The following is a 20,017-nucleotide window of genomic DNA, read 5'->3' on the forward strand; positions in this document are numbered from 1 at the left end:
AATAATTACTTAATTTTTTTAATAAGACGAACGGTTAAATATTTTTAAAAAAGTCAACGGCGTCAAATATTTTAGGATAGAGGGAGTATATGTCTCTTGTTTCTATTAATTTTATGGAAATCCACAATCCGATTACAGGACTTGTCCAAAGGAAACGCTTTGTGCCTTTGCGTGCAAAAAGTAAATCTACCGTCCTTCTAATACCGTGAGGCTCATGTTATTATTAGAGCTGCTGGTATTTCCTCCTGATTGTTTGGCTCCAGAGGCCCTATGTGCAAAATACACAGGTTGTATTGGAGCTGGAAGCGCTGCAGCTTCATTCTCTAACATGAAAACAACAGAAGACATGGGTGGCCTATTATTTGGATTATCTTGCACGCACAACAGCCCTATGTGGATACATAGTAAAACTTCCATTTTTGAGCAACTCTCAGCAATGGATGAATCCACCAAATCCATGGCCTTGTCATCCTTCCATAAGCTCCATGCCTAAACAGTGAAATAGATCAGTCCATATAAAAGCGGTATAGTTATTTTGAATTTTTATGGACATAGAGCATTCCATGGTACTTACATAAGCTAATAGGTTGGGAAAGTCCATCAGCCGAGGTAAGCTAATCTTCAGACCACTTACAATCTCCAAGAGTATAACACCATAGCTATATGTGTCGGACTTGACTGAAAAGGCGCCATCCATTGCATATTCAGGAGACATGTAACCACTGCTTAACAGTTTTAGTAATAAGTAACAAAGGATTTTTCAGGAAATCAATGTAATAGTAAAAAACAAATTCCTGGATCACTCACTATGTTCCAACAACTCGGTTAGTATTGGCTTCTTGCTGGTTGCCACCGAAGATTCTTGCCATACCAAAATCAGATATCTTAGGGCTCATATCCACATCCAACAAGATGTTGCTTGATTTGAGATCTCTATGAATTATTGTCAACCTTGAGTCTTGGTGGAGATAAAGAAGTCCTCTAGCTACTCCTTTGATTATCTTAAACCTTGTTGGCCAATCAAGAGCATACTTACTTGCAGGATCTATCAAGAATGGTATACAATGTTCTTATAGTAAGGATAATTTTATCATCTTTGAGAAAGTACTGGTAAGTATCACATTGTTTATTGTAAATTTTGGTACCTTCGGATACTAAATATCTCAAGGTACCAAAAATTTTAGTGTAAAATTTAGGTATCTTGAGATACTTTCTCAAGAACAATAAAATTTCTCTATCAGTAAGCATGGAGTGAAGTTTATTGGATCGCATGGTATGTTTTTGAACAGTACCGAAAATGAAAGCTTCCAAGCTTTTGTTTGGCAAGTATTCATAAATTAGCAGCTTCTCATCTCCATGTATGCAACAGCCAAGAAGTTTAACGAGGTTCCTGTGCTGCAATTTGGCAATTAGAACAACTTCATTTCTGAACTCTTCTACTCCTTGTCCAGAACCCTTGCTAAGCCTTTTAATTGCCACTTCTTTGTTATCACCCAGCATGCCCTACACAATTTAATCAATTAATTTTTTTATTAAGAAAGTTCATCTAGAGATGCACTTTTTACCGCAATATAAGGGACGTGGTTTCGACCCCAAGGTTCCTTATTCGACTCTTAACACGCTCACACATTCTTCTTAATTATTTAACACCATGTTTCTTGTCGGTTCTCCCTTTTTTAAAAATAAAGTTCATCATCCATAATTGGGATTTTCATATGGTATCACTGTTTTTACTTTTCAGTAGTAAACTACTCTCTCCGTCCTATGGTATAAGGGATTTTGGGTAGATGTGACACCCAAAATCTCTTATATTTTTTTGGACAGAGGGAGTACTAATTGTGGCACTTCTTCTGTAATACTCCTAAAAAAATATGCACTAAAATTGAAGAATATTGTGCGATAGTTTTGTCCTACTGTAGTTTTCAATACAGTTTTTGTGGGCTACCTTATAAACCTTTCCGAAGCCACCTTGTCCCAGCATGTTGTCGTCAGAAAAATTATTTGTTGCAGCAGCAATGTCTCCAAAACTGACAAACGGCAGTTCTAAATTTTCATCACCAAGTTCATTTAATGCACTCAAGTATCCTAGCATCCTTTTCTGGACAACCTTATTCTGACGTTTGCCTGACAGGAATATCAATATCGTGTATTTTAATATTAATAGTAGTATTATTCTTAATTAGATAAGCTGTGAGAACTGAGAAGTGAGGTGGCTCGGTATCTACCTCTGCACTTGCGTAACCACACAAGGAACATGCTCATCAGCAGAAGCAAACATGCTGCTGTAACTGGGAGCAGAACTTTTATCACAGTCCTCTTCTTATTGTTAACTGCGAAAAGAAATATTTCACCAAAATAATTAGTACTTCCTCCACGCTAAAATATAGTAACGTAGTACTCAATCAGACATCACAAACATTATAGACTCTAATCGAGTACTAGGCGATGTTTAACCGAGTACTAGGATATTTTACAGCGAAGGAAATATATATGTAATTAACCATTGCCAAACACATTGAGCAATTCTACGGTTCTTAAGGAGGTATCATGAGGTATCAAAAATTTAGTGTAAAATTTGGTACCTTGTACCTAGTTACCAAAAGGTACCAAATTTACAATAGAAAAAATGGTACCTTATGGTACCTCCTCAAGAACCATAAAATTGCTCGAACACATTAGTTTCAGTGTTGTACCTAGTTCAGGCTTTGCCAGCCTCAAATAGAGATCCTGCCCTTTGTCGACATACCGAACGTCAATGACGTCACCCGTCCACATCACGCATCCGCTGCCGCCGCCGGCGCCTCGGATGTCCGCGGCGGCGTAGGCGACGCAGGAACAGTTGGCGAAGCACCTCGCCCTGCACTCGTCAAGCGTGGCGCCCGTGTCCACCGTGGCGTTGTCCGTGTCGGGGAGCTTCACGCCGCGCACCGGCACGAACCCGTCCGTGGTGCTCCCGTTGCCGCACTCCAGCGGCGCGTTCCTCCGGCAACCACCGGAGGTCTCCCTCATGGACCACTGGGAGGGGAACATCGGGCTGAACCCCGCCATGCAGCTGCAGAAGAGCGTCGACGCGGTGTTCACGTTGCACAGCCCGAACGCGCCGCACTTGGCGTAGTCGTCGCACACGTCGCGCGGCGCCTGCGCGAACGTGTTCCACCCCTTGCTGCTGGGATCCCACACGAGGCGCTGGATCACGCCGGCCTCACTCAGCACGAGGCGGGAGAAGGGGGCCGCGGCGGTGGCGGCGGTGAAGACGTAGGCGATCTCGTCGGGCTTGACCACCACCTGGTTCGCGAACATGGACGAGTACGATGCCATCTCCGGGACACCGCTGAACCACAGCCCGTTCCACGGCCCCGTGCGGTACTTCTTGCCGGCGCCGCACCACGAGACGCAGTCCGCTAGCCCTCTCGTGTCCATCACGCGGCGGCAGCCCCCCGTCGCCGGGTCGTCGGGCGCGCGCCACGACGTGAGGGACCACTCGGCGCCGGTCCGTGGGTTCCTGCCGAGCCTCATGCCGGCGATCAGGGTGTTCGACGGGTGGTCGAACGACTGCCACAGCACGTCGCCGCTGCCCTGGTCGCGCACGACGAGGTTCCCAGACTCGAGCAGCTGCGCCGCCACCGATGGAGACGAGCCAGTCGTGTTCGACGACCAGGCGGCCTGGCCGGCGGCGCCGTCGAGCAGGACGAGCCCGCCCGTGCCATCGATAACCACTACGCCGGCGGTGTCGTTCAGTGGGCTGTCGCGGTTGGCCACCCAGACGGCGTCCGCCGACTCGGAGAACCATATCGCGAGGTATCTCCTGCTTGGCAAGCCGGGTGAGAAGAACCCCAGAGTGAAGGAGCCATTGGCTGACACGAGCGTGTCGCCGTCAGTGAGGTTGCGGCCATTGCTGAGCGTGTCCGATGCAACGCCGGCGGCACGGTATTGGAAACAAAGGAGCACGGAGAAGAAGATGACGGGACGGTAGAAAATGTTGGTGGTTGCTGCTTCCATAACTGTTGATTCTTTTTTTCCTTGCATCTCCTTGGAAAATTGTTCACGGCCGCTGTGCAGGGAGCACGTACGCCGGCCGGCCTCAGTGTCTCATATATTTAATGCTCCATATATGTGTCCAAAGATTCGATGAGATGTTTTTGAGAAAAGTTTTTGAGAACTAAACAAGGCCATAGTATCCGAAAACTGTTGAATATGAATGATAATTCATAAGCCCAATGACCCAAAGAGCAATCACATTTTCACTGGGACAATTTTGTTTCCTGTAAATTTCATTCCGTAGCGGTTAATTCTATAACCAGCTCATTCTGAAATTAAAGAGGGACAATCATATGATCAGATCAAGTGATGAATTCTGCAACAAGTTGATTCTGAATCCAAACTTCTAACGCCCCTGTAGTGTGGTAAGGCTCATGCTGTTGGCGTCCTGTCTCGTCCCTTCGGCCATATAATTCCTTGGCACGAAATATGCAGGTTGCTTTGGAGTAGGACGTGCTGTGGTCTCATTCTCTAACATGGCCACAACTGATGACATGAATGGTCTAGCACTTGGGTCTTCCTGGACACATAACAGTCCTACGTGGATACAGAGCAAAAACTCGCTAATTGGATAGCTTTCCAGAATAATTGAGTCCACAAAATCCTCTGCATTTCCATCTTTCCACAAGCTCCAGGCCTGAACAAAGAGAAGAGAGTTTCTAATTAGTGCAAAACTTTAGCTGTTGAAACTTTGTGCACTATATGTCATACAACTTACACGGGCTATAAGGTTTGGAAAATCCATTGTCAGATGAGGTGAGCTGATCTTAGAGCCACTTATAAGCTCCAAGACTAAAACACCAAAGCTGTAGGTGTCAGACTTGACAGAGAAGATGCCTTCCATCGCATATTCAGGTGACATGTAACCACTGTTTAAATCATGTCACCAACTGAGTGTAAGTAGTTTGAATGCGTTCAAGTATATAGAAGTTTGTATTTTATACACAGGTAGTTGAAGAGTTACTCACTATGTCCCGACTACATGCTTAGTGTTTGCTTGATGCTGGTTGCTACCAAAGATTCTCGCCATACCAAAATCTGATATTTTGGGGCTCATCTCCTCATCCAATAAAATGTTGCTGGCTTTGAGATCTCTGTGAATTATTGTCATCCTTGAGTCTTGGTGGAGATAAACAAGTCCTCTAGCTACTCCTTTGATTATGTTGAACCGTGTTCGCCAATCAAGCATAGACTTTTTTGAATCATCTACGACGGACATTATGAAAGGAAACTTATTGTTGTTCAGGCTTTGGGAACCCTCTCGGCCTCTCCCACCAAAAGTGAAAAAGGTAAAAAGAGAATATATAATTATTACATACCAAAAAGGAAGTAATCCAGGCTTCTGTTTGGTAAGTATTCATAAATAAGAAGCTTTTCTTCTCCATGAATGCAGCAACCAAGAAGCCTGACTAGATTTTTGTGCTGCAATTTGGCAATAAGAACCACTTCATTTGTAAAATGCTCTACCCCCTGTGTGGAACCTGTACCGAGTCTTTTGACAGCAACTTCTTTGCCTCCTTCCAACTTCCCCTGTATAGTAAAATTATTTTAACAGGATAAAAATTATAAGGCTTGTCCACTGCTACAACTCTTAGTGTAAATTGTTACCTTATAAACCTTACCAAAACCTCCTTTGCCGAGCATGTTGGAATCACTGAAATTGTTTGTTGCAGTAGCAACCTCTTCAAAATTAATATTTGGAAATTCTACCTTCTGCTCAAAAAGTTCGTGAGAAGTTGTAAAGTTTCCTAACACTGTTCTCTTCTTATTTTCGTCATTTCTCTGTTTGCCTAATAAGAACATCATTATCGGTCAGTAGTTACAGGAAGACTGCATAGTGTTAGTTAGTATTGAGTATTGACCCTCACTGTACCTTTTGTTTGCCACTTCCTGACAAGGTATATGGATGTGAATGTCAGCAGGCATGCTATAATTGGGACTACAACCTTCACTACTTTTTTGTTCTTTTTGTTGGCTTCAGAAGTGTACCCTATCAAGAAAAGTGATTTTTTTTTTCAGAATTCCATGTACAGGCTATCTAAGAGTTATATTGCAACTGCAGGGGAAAAAAGGTGGGCATACCAGGAGAGTAGGCCAACCGGAGGTACAGGTTCTGACCATCACCAAAACCAGTCCTCCCCGTGTCGACTAGCTCCCCAGTCCAAAGCAAGCACCTTGATTGGTCTGCCGTGGTGCCGGCTATGGTCAAGTTTGCATAAGCATAAGCCGTGCACGAGCAGTTGCGGTTGCACTCAGCCGTGCACTCATCAAAGCTTCTGTTTGGGACAGGAATGAACTTGTCAGGGACCTTCATTCCGGACATGGTCACAAAATGATTCCCATCTCCGCATCTCAACAGTTGCTTTCTTCGGCATCCTCTCGAAGCGTTGGTGGTGTCAGGCTCGAACCCATCGAGGCATTGGCACCTTGGGATGGCTAGCATGGCATCACAGTAGCCGAATGGGCCACATGAGGCGTAGGTATAGCAGTCGATGGTGCTCGCTGGGCGTTGTAAGCGAACTGTCCATGATGACGAGCTATCATCCCAACTCAGGAACCTGAAGGTTCCCATGTAATCAAGCATGATGCGTGCATTTGCTGAGCCATCAGAGGTTGTGTACCTAACATAGAATTCATCCTGTGTGTTCACCAGAGTTTGATATATGAAAGAGGTGGTGTTGCTGCCGTATGCTTCGCCGGACACTGACACACTACCAATCACGACGAAGCGGTAATATGGCTTGGTCCCATGCCAGATGAAGGCCTGAATGTCTAAGCTGGGGTCGCCACTCAAGGAGAATTCCCCGGTGGATGGATCATTTGGGCCCTTCCAAGCGACAAGTCGCCTGCTGACTTGTGCCTTGTACCTCAGCAAAAACTTCATGTTGGGCAGAATGGTGTCAGTTGGGTGATCAAAGCTTTGCCATATGATTGTTTCGTTTGGCAGCTGGAGAACCAAGTTTCCTGTGTCAAGTAACGCTGCATAAGCACCGTCGCCTCCAGTTATGGTGATGTTCGTTGTCCAAAGAGTTCGGCCTTCGGAATCTGACAAGACAAGGTTAGAGCTATTGCTGATGGCGAGCATCACGGATGATGAAGGTGTGGAGATCGGGTTGTCTCGGTTGGCAACCCAAACATATGTGCGCTGCGGGATGTTGTGGTACCATATGCCAAGATATAAGCTCTTGTTGGAGGTTCCAGGGGAGAAGAACCCGAGCGCAAACACCCCGCTCTTGGAGCCAAGCACGTCGCCTGGGTGGAGCTGCTTTGCTTGTGTCAGCTGATCATCGCACTTGCAGAAGGAGATGAGGAGCAAGCAGATGAGAAAGGGGAGGCATGCCATATTCATTTGGTTTGTTCTTCACTTGCCTGTGACTGTGAAGCCTGAAGAAATAACTTGTCTGGTCATCACATTCACTGATTCACAAATAGCTTTGGAGTAATTCCCGTGAGTCAACGTATGGCCGAGACTTTTTATTCGTCTACGGGTCTATGAGTGGAGGTGCACGCGCAAAGGAAAGTGTTGCTACGAAATCATACTAAGGGTTTGTTTAGTTCATGCTAAAATTGAAAGTTTGATTAAAATTGGAACGATGTGACGGAAAAGTTGGAAGTTTGTGTGTGTAGAAAAGTTTTGATGTGATGGAAAAGTTAGAAATTTGAAGAAAAAGTTGGGAACTAAAATCACCTTGGAGAGAATGAGAAAACTCGTAAAAGTTGCGAGAAGTCAGCGCTGCATGCGTGCGTAACCCGTTTAGTTGGTGGCATTGACGCATGATGAGTGCATTATGAGGGTGGAGCTGCTTTGCTTTTGTTAGCTGGTCATCACAGTACACTTGTGTGCAAAAACTTCCTACAACGATTTCTGTACACATGATTGCTGAAGCTTAAGAATAGTCCGAAAGACCTCAAGGACACGAGATGGATTTTCCTCCGTTCATCAGAAACCCGAATTTTTCAGTGTTGACGGCGTTCTGACGCTGGGACATGGGGATAAGTACACTAATCAACACAGGAATAGCTGAGAAGAAGGTTCAGGGGGCCACAAACAACAGCAAACTCTCTCTATCCAATGCGATTTCTTGTGAGCTGTGACATGCCGAGCCAAGCACGAGACGGTCAGTTCAGGCTCGGCCCAGGTCTGTCGTGTGAGGCCGGCTCTGTGTCAGATACTACTTGTGAAACTGAAGGCTCGCATCTGCTGTTGATCATGGGATTCTTGGGCATGGCTATCTGTGAACTGTATTTGGTTAGCATTGAGACAACCTGATTCATGGTAGGCCTGTCATCGGGAGATTGCTGTACGCAGAGAAGCCCAATTTGGATGCACCTGTCTAGCCCAAGCAGGAGATCAGGCTCAGGTTTGATCAGTCCTAAATCAAGAATGTCCTCGATCTCATGCTGTTTCCAAGACTCCCAGGTCTGCCAAAAAGAAAAAAACTCACTTACATGATAGTGCCCATTTGCATTTTCTAATAGCTATATTTTTCCTTTCAAAAAATGATTAACTTTGCCTGGAAATTCATTATTTTTTTTCTAAAAGAGTAGTACTGAAAATTATGAACTTTTATGTCATTTTTTTGCGGGTGCTTAGTTCAGTCTGTTGGCACTGGCTTCTCAACTTCTGTTTATGTGCTTATTTGCTTTAGGCAAATCAATTGTGCGACTTATATGTTCACTTACATGACGAAGAAAAGTTGGTAATGTCCTGTTCCTTTTACCACTGATTATCTCTAGCAACACAACTCCAAAGCTATACACATCGCACTTGAGCGTCAGATTTCCTTGAGCTGCATATTCTGGAGCTATGTAGCCCCTTCATTAACAAAAAAAAAAAGCTTGTCGGTCAGTTGAGACCTCTAAGGAAAACATGCAGAAAATGCCAGAAAAACTTGAATAGGAACATTAGCTGAAGTAATGAAGTTAAAAATCATACGCTGACAGAACTAATGTTGGATCAGTCTGGTCGTTGATAAACAGCTTGGCAGTGCCAAAGTCTGCTACCTTAGGTCTCCAATTGTCATCTAGGAGTATGTTGGATGGTTTCAGATCCCTGTGAATAACTTTCACGTTGTGAAGGTACTCGACACCTATGGCGATCCCGCGGATTATGTCTAATCTTTGCACCCAATTCAGAGAGGCTCGCAGTCTACGATCTTCTCCTGTCAGTTCCAAATAGGCCCGTGTGATAAGCATGCAGAAGATCAGAGCTTTACAGGAATATACAGAAGATAATTATGCATCACATTTCTACAAAGATTAACAGACTACAGTGAGTAATGAATTTGTTTTTTTGGTTAGGAATGGGTACCAAATATGTAGAGATCCAAGCTCATGTTCTCCATGTATTCATAGACTAGTATCATCTCGCCTCCTTCTTGGCAGTAACAGAGCAGCTCAACAAGGTAGGCGTGCCTTGTGTTCGACATCATCTCCACCTCTCTTATGAAATCCTCCTTGCGTTTGTCAGTAACAAGAGACTGTGTGAGCCTCTTTACAGCAACCTTTCTACCACTGGGCAGCTTCCCCTGGTGATTGTAAAATCAGATGTTTCAATGCAGACTTTGCATTTCAAGATTTGTGGTAGTGAAGTCAAATCGTAACTTAGTTTGCGTACATAAAGGTGTCAAATTGTTGAAAAAAGTGCAGACCTGATAGACAATGCCGAAACCACCTCTGCCAATGATATTGCTTTCAGAGAAATTCCCTGTAGCCTCCTTCACACTAGACAGATTAATTGAAGGGGCAGCCAAAGCAGGATTAGGACGAGCATGAACAGCAGCAGTAGCAGCTGGAACGCCCGCATCATCATCTGGTGAATATAATTGCATTGATTTACACCTTCTTGTATATCAAAGCACTCCCTTCGTTTCATATTATAAATCGTTTTGTTTTTGGTAAAAGTCAAACTATTTCAAGTTTAATTAAGTTTGTAGAAAAAAAAGTAGTAACATTTTTAACTCAAAACAAATACATTATGAAAATATGTTCAATTATATATTTGATGAAACTAATTTGGTGTTATAAATATTACTATATTTGACTACAAACTTAGTTAAACTTAAAATAATTTAACTTTAACCAAAGTCAGAACGACTTCTAACCTGAAACGGAGGGAGTAGAAAACTATGGGGATGATTTTCTCCTCTCTAGACGCCTCCCGTTTGTAGCACATCGTCAAATAGTTATTAAAAAAACAAAAGAACTATAAAATATATTACATATAAAGTCAAATTCTCGTTTGTGCACGTCGACTAAATAGTTATAAAAAAATATAAAAAATAGTACATGTAAAGTTAAATTTTAACCTCTACAAATTGTAGAAAACAACAAATTAAAGTATTCATACATTAGCAGTTTTTTTATAATTTGTAGAAGTTTAATTTGTCTCATGGAGCAATATATCATATGTTAATCTATCTTATCAATTTTTTCATGACTATTCAGTTGACGTGGGAGAAACGATGGGTCATCATCTCAAGGGGCAAAAAAAATCCCAGTAAACTGAACAAAATAGTTATCAGGAATTCAGACTTTCAGAGTATTACGAATTATTACCTGATACTCTAGGCCTCTGACGCCTCCTAATCACATATAGGAGGACCAACAAAATAATGAGAAGAACCCCAACAACTGAAGCAATGGATGCACCAATAACCACAGCAGCTGGAGGCCGCCGTTGCCGAATACCATCTTTGCCTGTCACAGTTTTTTCCACAAATATATCAGCACTCACTCTCACTCATTTCATCAGCATTAGCCTTGTCAAATCTTATTAGATTTGCTCATTTTGAAAGTTTTTACCAAAAAACATGCGACAGTTTTTTTTAGCAATTTCGTAAAAAAAATACATTGCTACCTGCTTCGTACCTAACTCAGATTTCGCCAACCTCACGTAGAGATCTTGTCCTCCATCGACGTAGCGCAGGTCGACGAGGTCGTCGGCCCAGATGATGCATCCGCTCCCGGCGCCGCCGCCGCCGCCGCCTCCGATGTCGGCGGGGGCGTAGGCGACGCACGAGCAGTTGGCGAGGCACCGCGCCCTGCACTCCTCCACCGTGACGCGCTTGTCCACCGTCGCGTTATGCGCGTCGGGGAGCTTCACGCCGCGCACCGCCAGGAAACCGTCCGTGGCGCAGCCCAGCGCCGCGTCTCGCCGGCACCCGGCGGAGGTGTCCCTCATCTTCTTCCACGGCGACGGCGACGCCGGGGTGAAGCCCTCCACGCAGCTGCAGAACGACGTCGACGCCGCGCCGGCGTCGCACAGGCCGAACGCCCCGCACTTGCCGTAGTCGTCGCACAGGTCCCTCGGCCCCTGGAAGAAGTTCTTCCATGCCCGGCTGCTCGGCTCCCACACCAGCCGCTGGACCTCGCCGACGCCCGTCACCACGAGGCGGGAGAACGGCGCGCCGGCGTTGGCGGAGTAGCCGAAGGTGATCTCGCCGGGGCTCACCGTCAGCTGGTAGCTGAACATGTCGGAGTACGTCCCCATCTCCGGGATGCCGCTGAACCACAGCCCGTTCCACGGCCCCGTCCGGTACACCTCGCCGTCGCCGTCCCAGAGCACGTTCTCCGGCATGCCCTTCGTGTCCGTCCTGTACCGGTAGTTCCCCGGCGACGGGTCGCCGGACGAACGCCACGACGAGAGGTACCACTCGGCGCCGGTCCACAGGTTCTTGCCGATCTTCATGCCGGGGAGCAGCGTGTCACACGGGTGGTCGAACGACTGCCACACGACGACAGCGCCCGCGCCGCCATTGCCGCGGTCACTGACGACGAGGTTTCCCGACTCGAGCAGCTGCGCCGCCATGGACGCGCCGCCCCCGGTCGTCGTGTTCGACGACCACACGACGTGGCCAGAGCCATCGAGCAAGAGGAGGCTCCCCGCGTCGGTGATCACCAGCACGCCGGAGGTGTCCGTGAGAGGGCGGTCGCGGTTGGCGACCCAGCAGACGACGTCGTCGGAGACGGAGAACCATATCCCGAGGTATCTCCGGCTGGTGCTCGACGACGACGACGACGCCGGCGAGAAGAAGCCCAGCGTGAATGAGCCGCCGGCGGAGACGAGCCTCTCGCCGTCGGTGATGTTCCGGCCCTTGCCAAGAGTGTCACCTAGCTCTGCACCTGTAGTTGTTCTGCCAGAATTAGAAAGGAGAAGCATGCATGATAGGATGATTAGGAACATTGAGCTCATGGCTGATTAGTAGAGAAGGTAATTAACCACCTGGATGCTTAAGCTAGATTTGCATCTCTGTCGTCTACATATAGACTGGAGCTTGAAAGCTTGTATCACTTGGAGGTTAACCTAATATTTATATGGATTGGCATTTGGAGGTTAAGCAGCTGACTTGGTCATCATCGATTATTGGCAAAAGAGAATATACAACTGATGAGTGTGATTGTATATATATTTGTATTGTGTCTCGGAGGATAATTGTAACTGCAGTCTGCAGGTAGCGTCTGAGTCATAACTAGCAATTACATTTTGTAGCCAACCTGCTAATTTGTTTACCCATGAACATTTTTGTCTTCTCTGCAAGCATATACTTCCTCCGTTTCATATTATAAGTCGTTTGATTTTTTTATCAAACTTTTTAAAGTTTGATTAAATTTATAGAAAAATATGGTAATATTTTCAATACAAAACAAACATATTATTAAAAATATGTTTAATATTAAATTTAATGAAACTAATTTAATATTATAGATGCTATTTTTTTTAAAAAAGATTAAACCTAAAGAATTTTAACTTAGGAAAAATGCCAAACAATTCATAATATGAAATGGAGAGTACAGATTGATTCACCGTTTGGACTTTGGAGCATGCGAATGGTCAGTAGTCACTTGCACTGCTGCAGAATACTAGTAGTACCATAATTGTCAATGAGTGTAAAAATATTTTATTTGAGTTGTGTGCGAGGAAGGCATTGTCTTCCGAGTATCTTGTATATTCTTGACAACTTGCAGATTTGAATGGCAACATTAAAATCGGGAGTACTATATAAAATGAGACAAGGTAGTTCAGTTCATGCCTGATTGGCAAAGGAAAAAAAAAAGGAAAAGAAATCGGCAGAAACTTCTGTTTGGCTCAATGATTCGACACGTATAGAAGCTAGAACAGCACAACCCATATACTCGCTCCGTTTCTAAATATATCTGACGTCGTTGAATTTTTTAAACACGTTTGACCATTCGACTTATTCGAAAACTTTTTAAAATATATAAAAATATATGTATACATAAAAGTATATTTAATAATAAATAAATCAAATGATAGGAAAATAATTAACAATTACTTAAATCTTTTAAATAAGATGAACGGCCAAACATGTTTAGTAAAGTAAATGGCGTAGAGACGGAGGGACTATATATATATATATATATAACCCTGTACAGTTGTACTACGTGAGATCGTCGTCATTGTCGGTGGCGCCCAGCAGCTCCGACTCGCGCAACGGTGGCCTGCTTCTGCCGCCGTGAACCCCTGGCCTCTTGGGACGATCCACCCGTGAGCTCTTGCTGGTCAGCATCGCGACGACCGCCGACATGGCCGGCCTTTCCTCCGGCGCATCCTGCACGCACCTCGCCAGTTCATCTTCCATCTCGGTGTGATCAGGCCCTGAGACTGAGAGAGGGAGACCGATCGTCGCGTCAAGGAGGGACATCGCCCTGCCCTGCTCCCACAGCTCCCATGCCTGCACACAAAGCCGATTTGGTGAATTAATCCAAAAGTATATGTATATTTGGTGATTTGGTGTATATATGGTGATGCTTACATGTGGAAGGAGACTGTACATGGGACCATTCCTCTGTCCGCTAAGGGTTTTGAGAAGAACGACTCCAAAGCTGTAGACATCGCACTTTAGTGTCATCTCCCCTCGCCATGCGTACTCCGGAGATGCGTATCCCCTTCTGGAAATGTAACTCGACCATGTCAGTGACACAGTAATACTACGAAACATGACCAGTTGGCTGATTGTTCATGAGCAAGAGAATGGAGGGTGTGAAGTAACTGACGGTGAAACCACAACGGTGAGATTGGAAGGCTCTGGCTGGTCTGCTGTGAATAGCTTGGCGGTGCCAAAATCTGCAATCTTGGGTCTGAAACTGTCGTCCAACAGTACGTTCGGAGGCTTCAGATCCCTGTGGATGACGCACTCGCCTGATCCCTCGTGCAGGTACGCAACACCATTGGCGATCCCATGAATGATGCCCAATCTTTTTCTCCAGTTGAGCATGAGTCGGAGGCCAGAATCGCCTGCCAGTGCAAGGTACATCAAGTTAGCAAATGCCATACGAGAATTGTATAAACTGTAAGAATGCAGCCTTTTTTTTTTCTGTATATTCGTTTCTCTAAGTACCAAATATGTAGAGATCCAAACTCCTGTTTGAAAAATCCTTCTTGCCTTTCTTGGCGAGGGTTGATTGGTGTAGCCGTTTTACAGCAATCATTCTCCCATCAGGTAACTGGCCCTACAGATTATACAATTTATATTGTAAGCAACTGAGAATACGTAAATTTCATCCACATTCCTCCAAAAAAAAATCATCCACATTGACTCTTTGACAACCTCACTACAAGGAATTTTCATTAGAAAAATGGAAGCACACGAGTGTCAAGAGTTCATGAATCATGACCGAGCGAGTATGTTATATCATGTAGAAATTAGAAAAAGGAAAGGAGGTTACCTTGTAAACTATGCCAAATCCTCCTTGGCCAATCACATGGCTCTGTGAGAAATTTCCAGTGGCCGCCTTCACTTTCTGCAGATCAACTGAAGGAACTGTTGTAGCAGGATTATGAGGTATACCTTCTGCAATATAAAAAGAATCAGTCTGGGTCTGGAACTTCCTGGGAAATGTCTAACGCTTACCTTAAATTTTTTCTTTCTGTAAGCGTAATCTAGAAGGCAAAATTTGCTCACACATTTGCTTCAAGACACTCTTATTTTATGGTTGTTAGTCAGAATATGCTCTGACTATTATTTTAACATATCCTATTCCAATGGTGAGATATAACTAGTGCGTTCGTTCCAGTGACATTGGGTGAGAAAACACATCATTTTCCACGCGCATGCTTTCCAAACTACTAAACGGTGTGTTTTTTTACAAAAATTTTCTATAGGAAAGTTGCTTTAAAAAAATCATATTAATCCATTTTTATAATTTAAAATAGTTAATACTCAATTAATCATACGCTAATGGCCCACCTCGTTTTGCGTATATTCCCAATCTTCTCAAGTTTACACTTGGCCACCTTGCAAGATTTAAATTCAAGCTTTTTTTTGAATTTAAACATATTTTGCAAAATATAAAACTTATTCCAAATTGTGGAAAAACATTTTTAAAAAACTTGTTTAAACCCAGACAATATATGTTCAATTTCTATTTTTAAAATATAACAATTCTCATTTTTGTAGTTTTGGACAAGTTTTGAATTTTGTAAAATATATTTAAATTCAGCTAAAATTTGTTCAGATTTAATCTTCTAAGGTGGCTCAAGGATAAAATCATCTTTTGTGAAGTTTTTATCTCTTCATGGGAAAAAAGATGTATTAAAAAATGGTCAAATTTTACCACAGATTTAGAGTATCCTATAAAAAAGCCACAAAACTAGAGTTTACCGAAGCAAATGTTGCCGATGAAAAAAAAAAGTGAAGCGTATACAAGCTATTGGAGAATAGCACTTTACCTGAGATTTTGTGTTTCCTTCTGCACCAAATAGCAAGTAGCAGTACGAGCATAATAATCGTGGCAGATATTGGTGCAGCAATAACAGTTTTCCAGAGCATAAACTTCCGGCTCCTACCCTCATCTGTCATAGCTCAAAAGTTTTCCAGAGTTAATCATCAATAGATAGCCATGGTTAATATTACATCGAACCTGATCCTTACTAAATGTGTCAGCTAAGCCAAGAAATGTGCTTGGAAATGACGTGCAGAACTGAAATCACTCTGATAAAATTCAGCACATACCTAATTCAGACTCTGCCAACCTCAGGAACAGACCCTGCCCTTGGTCGACATACCGAAGATCAACGATGCCGCCGGTCCAAATGACGCAGCCGCTACCACCGCCGCCTCCTCGGATATCCGCCGCGGCGTAGGCCAAGCACGAGCAATTGGCCACGCACCTCGCCCTGCACTCCTCCACCGTGATGCCCGTGTCCACCGACGCGTTGTGCGTGTCGGGGAGCTTCACTCCCTGCACCAACGCGAACCCATCCGTCGTCGTCGTGTTGCCGCAGCGCAGCGGCACGTTTCGCCGGCATCCGCCGGAGGCGTCCTTCATCGCCCACGCCGCCGGAGACGTCGGGCTGAACCCCCTGAGGCAGCCGCAGAACGACGTCGACGGCGCGTTGGCGTCGCACAGGCCGAACGCCCCGCACTTGGCGTAGGCGTCGCACACGTCCCTCGGCCCCTGGAAGTACGTCTGCCATGTCCGGCTCGTCGCCTCCCACACCAGCCGCTTCACCACGCCGGTGTCGAGCACGACGGAGCGCGTCAATGGCGCCCCAGGCTTGGAGACGTAGCCGTAGCTCATCTCCCCCGGGCTGACGGTCACCTGGAACGTGATCAGGTTCGTCGTGTACGTCGCCGCCTCCGGGTTGCCGCTGAACCACCGGCCGTTCCATGGCCCCGACCTGTACCTCTCGACGCCGTCTTGCCACAGGACAACGTCCGGTATGCCGCTGGTGTCCAGCACGCGGCGGTAGGTCCCCGGCGACGGGTCGTCCGGCGAGCGCCACGACGTGAGGTCCCACTCGGCCCCGGTCCACAGGTTCTTGCCCATCTTCATGCCCGGCAGCAAGGTGTTCGACGGGTGATCGAACGACTGCCACAACGTGGTGGTGCTGCCGCTTGCGTCACGGACGACCAGGTTGCCGGAGTTAGACAGCCGCGCCTCCACCGAGGCGGCGTAGGGCGAGTTCGACGACCACGCGACATGGCCGCCGCCGGAGCCGTCGAGCAGGACGAGGCTCCCGGCGTCGCTGATCGCCAGCACGCCGGAGGTGACGTTGAGAGGGCTGTCTCGGTTGGCCACCCAGCAAACGGCATCAGGGGAGACCGTGAACCATATACCGAGGTATCTCTTGGCTGACACCCCCGGGGAGAAGAACCCCAGAGTGAACGTGCCGTCGGCCGACACGAGCGTCTCGCCGTCGGTGATGTTCCGGCCGCCGCGGAGCGTGTCGGTAACGGCCGCGGCGGCGGCGAAGGCTCTGGGAGCAACGAGGAAGAACGAGAAGAGGATGACGTCAACGAGGCAGATGCCAGTCGTTGCCTTCGCCATTAATTAATCACCACGACGCTAATTGGTTTCTTGCTCAGTTCATGAGCTACTCATTTATACATGATCTGCAATGCTTATCAGTTATCAAGGCTAATCTAGTGCAGTTTACTACAGAGGTTACAACGCAAGTATGTACAGCCTGGTAAGGTAAAGTCAAATTAAAGTTCTGACTTTGTCATCTGTTCATCAATTTTTTTTTTGAACGAATATGTTCATCGATTAGAGAGCACAAACATTTTGTATTAGTAGCGTTTGCATCCAAGGAATTACTTCATCCGTTTCACAATGTAAGTCATTTTTACATTTCTCACATTCATAGTGATGTTAATGAATCTAGATAGATATATATGTCTAGATTTATTAACATTAATATAAATATGAAAAATGCTAAAATAACTTACAAAACGGAGGGAGTAAGTTACAACTTGTGCAGGAGTGTGCACCTAGCTGCACCTACACGTACAATATATTTTGGGTTTGTTTTTTGCGTTCGTGCATGATCGTTGAGATAAAAATACCACAGATAAATGGTTAAAGTAAGTGATTAAGGTCAATAATTTGAGGTCAACACGCTTGGCTTGGCTCTTCATTTTGCCATGTCGATGAGGTCAGATAACGGGTCAGTGAAGAAAACCAGCGATTCCTTCCCGCGTAGAACTGCTAGCTAACTTTGCTACACTACAGGATGCTAGCGGTACAGTTCGATTAATCCACTTATAGTTACAGGGGGAAAGTAATTTTATCCCTTGAGGGAGAAATATATCACTCCACAAACATACAACTTTAAATTTAATTTCTACAAGTTGTAACAAAAATAACAAATATAGTTGCGAATATGCGATAACTATTTTCAGTTTAATTTGTTATTTTTGTTGTAACATGTAGAAGTTGAATTTGATCTTGCATGTTGTCGACGGGTGATACCCGTAGGCCGGATATAGAGGTTATTGGGGTACGCTGGTACAAGTATCTACGTAATACGACATCAAGCAGACAAAAGACAAAGATTATACTGGTTCAGGCCCCTTAATAGGTAATAGCCCTAATCCAGTTGATGTGGGATTATATGATGGAAAACACAGGTTACAAAGGGAACAATGGAAATCGACGGATCCGGCGAGATCGTAGTCGAGTTGGTTCGACTAGATCCCTAGCAGTTTGGCTTCTTGTAGGCTCCGACTTCCTAGGCTATAAGGGTTGTGTTGGCTCTGAGATTCGATGCCTCAGGTCCTCCCGGGGGGTCCCTTTTATATCACAGGTTAGGCGGTTTCCAAGTAGAACTCGGAAACATCGAACTCTACACGATACATTGACGACCCAGTCTTGTCCGAGTAGGACTCCTTCCATTTGTAAACTCCGTGAGGGGTTTCCTTAATATATGCGGAGAGTATCCGTATACGCGTGGGTATACCATACCGATATGAGACGTATATCAAAGGGTAAAGGGTATACCTAACCCGTAACCCTGACAGTAGCCCCCGACTTCTGCTTAAATGAGCTCGTGTAACCATTCGCGACTTCCTGTGTCGAGACTGTTGTCGTTCCTGGTGCGAGGACCGTAGAGACATGACGTAGTCGAGAACACCGTTTGAAGCCCAACGGTCACGAGCGAATTTAAACTGAAGTCCAAAAAACTGCTGCGCGTAACGGACCCAGAAATTTCCGGCGGGCATCTCTCTTCGTTCCTTGGAATTCGCACCGTCGGTAGTGCGTCTCTTTAAAGGAATTTTGGGGATCCATTTTGAAGTCCGCCCATCGTGCAGAAAACATCCCGCCTGCAAACGCTCTTCGTCTTCTCCGCTTCCACAAGAAACCCTAGTTCGTCGACCTTAGCCCCTTCTTCGGCGATCTCTGATCGACGATGGATCTTGGCAAATCATCCTCCACCAGTGCATCGCTGAAGAAGCTTCAGGAAGACGGCGCCCTTCCCGGTCGTGGGACCATGGAAAGGGAAGCAGGAGGTACTAATCCCCAGCCCGTCTTAGGTCGCATGGTTGCGATTGAAGACTACATTCTCTGCGGTTTTCTCCCTCCGCCTTCCGAATTTCTTCTCTTAGTCATGAACTTCTACGGTCTTTCTCTGCTCCACCTGAACCCCAATTCCATCGCCTTTCTTAGCATCTTTTCTCATCTTTGTGAGGCCTACATTGGGGTAGAGCCGTTTCTCGATCTCTTTCGCTTCTACTACGAGCTGCGTTGGATGGAGCCCAACAGGGTGTCTGGATGCGTCGGGTTCCGACTTCGGGATGGCCTGAAGTCGCGTTACATCCCCTTCCAGTGTCCCTCTTCTCGCAGCAAGTGGCGGACGAGGTGGTTCTACCTTCAGATCAAAGATTCGGACCCTGTCTTCGTTGTTCCTAAGGAACAACCGGACAAGATCCCGTCTTAGACCGCAAAGTCCCCTTTGACCCCTTCTCTCCAATCCTTCATCGACATTGTCGATGATCTCCGAGTACGAGGCTTGTCGGGGTATGAAGTCGCTGCAGACTTCGTTGGTAGACAGATCCAGCCGCTCCAGGCTCGAGTCCACCCAGCCTTTGACTATTCCGGACCGGAGGACGCGACCCGGGTTTCTCCTCGGGGTATCTTTCTCGCATTTATCCTAACATGCTCGTGTCCACGTTCCTCCTAATTTATCGAAATTTGGTTCTCGATTCACAGGACTGAATAGCGAAACCGTGGGACG

The 20,017-nt window shown here is 45.7% G+C and overlaps 4 protein-coding genes across 4 annotated transcripts; all 4 read right to left on the bottom strand.

The window, feature by feature from the left end:
* Positions 1-87: 87 nt before the first annotated feature.
* LOC127771339 (receptor-like serine/threonine-protein kinase SD1-8) lies at positions 88-4,069 on the bottom strand. The gene is made up of 7 exons (XM_052297231.1): positions 2,694-4,069; positions 2,226-2,330; positions 1,946-2,124; positions 1,293-1,503; positions 808-1,045; positions 575-722; positions 88-489 (listed from the first exon to the last, which is right to left on the bottom strand). The coding sequence occupies exons 1-7, from the start codon at positions 4,024-4,026 to the stop codon at positions 187-189; spliced, it is 2,517 nt and encodes an 838-aa protein (XP_052153191.1). The 5' UTR covers positions 4,027-4,069; the 3' UTR covers positions 88-186.
* A 315-nt stretch (positions 4,070-4,384) lies between these two features.
* LOC127771712 (receptor-like serine/threonine-protein kinase SD1-7) lies at positions 4,385-7,387 on the bottom strand. The gene is made up of 7 exons (XM_052297640.1): positions 6,121-7,387; positions 5,912-6,013; positions 5,647-5,828; positions 5,358-5,568; positions 5,007-5,244; positions 4,757-4,907; positions 4,385-4,675 (listed from the first exon to the last, which is right to left on the bottom strand). Exons 1-7 carry the CDS (start codon positions 7,385-7,387, stop codon positions 4,385-4,387), a joined length of 2,442 nt encoding a protein of 813 aa, XP_052153600.1.
* A 450-nt stretch (positions 7,388-7,837) lies between these two features.
* Positions 7,838-12,249, bottom strand: LOC127770946 (receptor-like serine/threonine-protein kinase SD1-8). The gene is made up of 7 exons (XM_052296712.1): positions 10,909-12,249; positions 10,597-10,737; positions 9,690-9,850; positions 9,350-9,566; positions 8,975-9,200; positions 8,722-8,854; positions 7,838-8,460 (listed from the first exon to the last, which is right to left on the bottom strand). Exons 1-7 carry the CDS (start codon positions 12,230-12,232, stop codon positions 8,158-8,160), a joined length of 2,505 nt encoding a protein of 834 aa, XP_052152672.1. The 5' UTR covers positions 12,233-12,249; the 3' UTR covers positions 7,838-8,157.
* A 1,118-nt stretch (positions 12,250-13,367) lies between these two features.
* LOC127771848 (receptor-like serine/threonine-protein kinase SD1-8) lies at positions 13,368-17,331 on the bottom strand. The gene is made up of 7 exons (XM_052297790.1): positions 16,014-17,331; positions 15,731-15,853; positions 14,728-14,852; positions 14,400-14,511; positions 14,056-14,296; positions 13,815-13,950; positions 13,368-13,733 (listed from the first exon to the last, which is right to left on the bottom strand). The coding sequence occupies exons 1-7, from the start codon at positions 17,329-17,331 to the stop codon at positions 13,440-13,442; spliced, it is 2,349 nt and encodes a 782-aa protein (XP_052153750.1). The 3' UTR covers positions 13,368-13,439.
* Between the last annotated feature and the right edge of the window lie 2,686 nt (positions 17,332-20,017).

The sequence above is a fragment of the Oryza glaberrima genome, chromosome 4, assembly GCF_000147395.1.
Source record: "Oryza glaberrima chromosome 4, OglaRS2, whole genome shotgun sequence".
NCBI lineage: Eukaryota > Viridiplantae > Streptophyta > Magnoliopsida > Poales > Poaceae > Oryza > Oryza glaberrima.

What these genes read in the sequence shown, in the direction of transcription:
- LOC127771339 (XM_052297231.1), bottom strand. Translation starts at nt 4,026, where the DNA reads ATGCAAGGAAAAAAAGAATCAACAGTTATGGAAGCAGCAACCACCAAC. An exon ending in GTGGTTACGCAAGTGCAGAG is followed by an intron (nt 2,125 to 2,225) that starts GTAGATACCGAG and finishes TATTCCTGTCAG; the next exon opens with GCAAACGTCAGAATAAGGTT. An exon ending in TTCCCAACCTATTAGCTTAT is followed by an intron (nt 490 to 574) that starts GTAAGTACCATG and finishes TTCACTGTTTAG; the next exon opens with GCATGGAGCTTATGGAAGGA.
- LOC127771712 (XM_052297640.1), bottom strand. Translation starts at nt 7,387, where the DNA reads ATGAATATGGCATGCCTCCCCTTTCTCATCTGCTTGCTCCTCATCTCC. An exon ending in GTTTTGGTAAGGTTTATAAG is followed by an intron (nt 5,569 to 5,646) that starts GTAACAATTTAC and finishes TTTACTATACAG; the next exon opens with GGGAAGTTGGAAGGAGGCAA. An exon ending in AAGCATGTAGTCGGGACATA is followed by an intron (nt 4,908 to 5,006) that starts GTGAGTAACTCT and finishes TGATTTAAACAG; the next exon opens with TGGTTACATGTCACCTGAAT.
- LOC127770946 (XM_052296712.1), bottom strand. Translation starts at nt 12,232, where the DNA reads ATGAGCTCAATGTTCCTAATCATCCTATCATGCATGCTTCTCCTTTCT. An exon ending in GTTGGCGAAATCTGAGTTAG is followed by an intron (nt 10,738 to 10,908) that starts GTACGAAGCAGG and finishes AAACTGTGACAG; the next exon opens with GCAAAGATGGTATTCGGCAA. An exon ending in TACCAACTTTTCTTCGTCAT is followed by an intron (nt 8,461 to 8,721) that starts GTAAGTGAACAT and finishes TCTTTTTGGCAG; the next exon opens with ACCTGGGAGTCTTGGAAACA.
- LOC127771848 (XM_052297790.1), bottom strand. Translation starts at nt 17,331, where the DNA reads ATGGCGAAGGCAACGACTGGCATCTGCCTCGTTGACGTCATCCTCTTC. An exon ending in AAGGAAACACAAAATCTCAG is followed by an intron (nt 14,853 to 15,730) that starts GTAAAGTGCTAT and finishes TTTATATTGCAG; the next exon opens with AAGGTATACCTCATAATCCT. An exon ending in TTTGGATCTCTACATATTTG is followed by an intron (nt 14,297 to 14,399) that starts GTACTTAGAGAA and finishes TTGCACTGGCAG; the next exon opens with GCGATTCTGGCCTCCGACTC.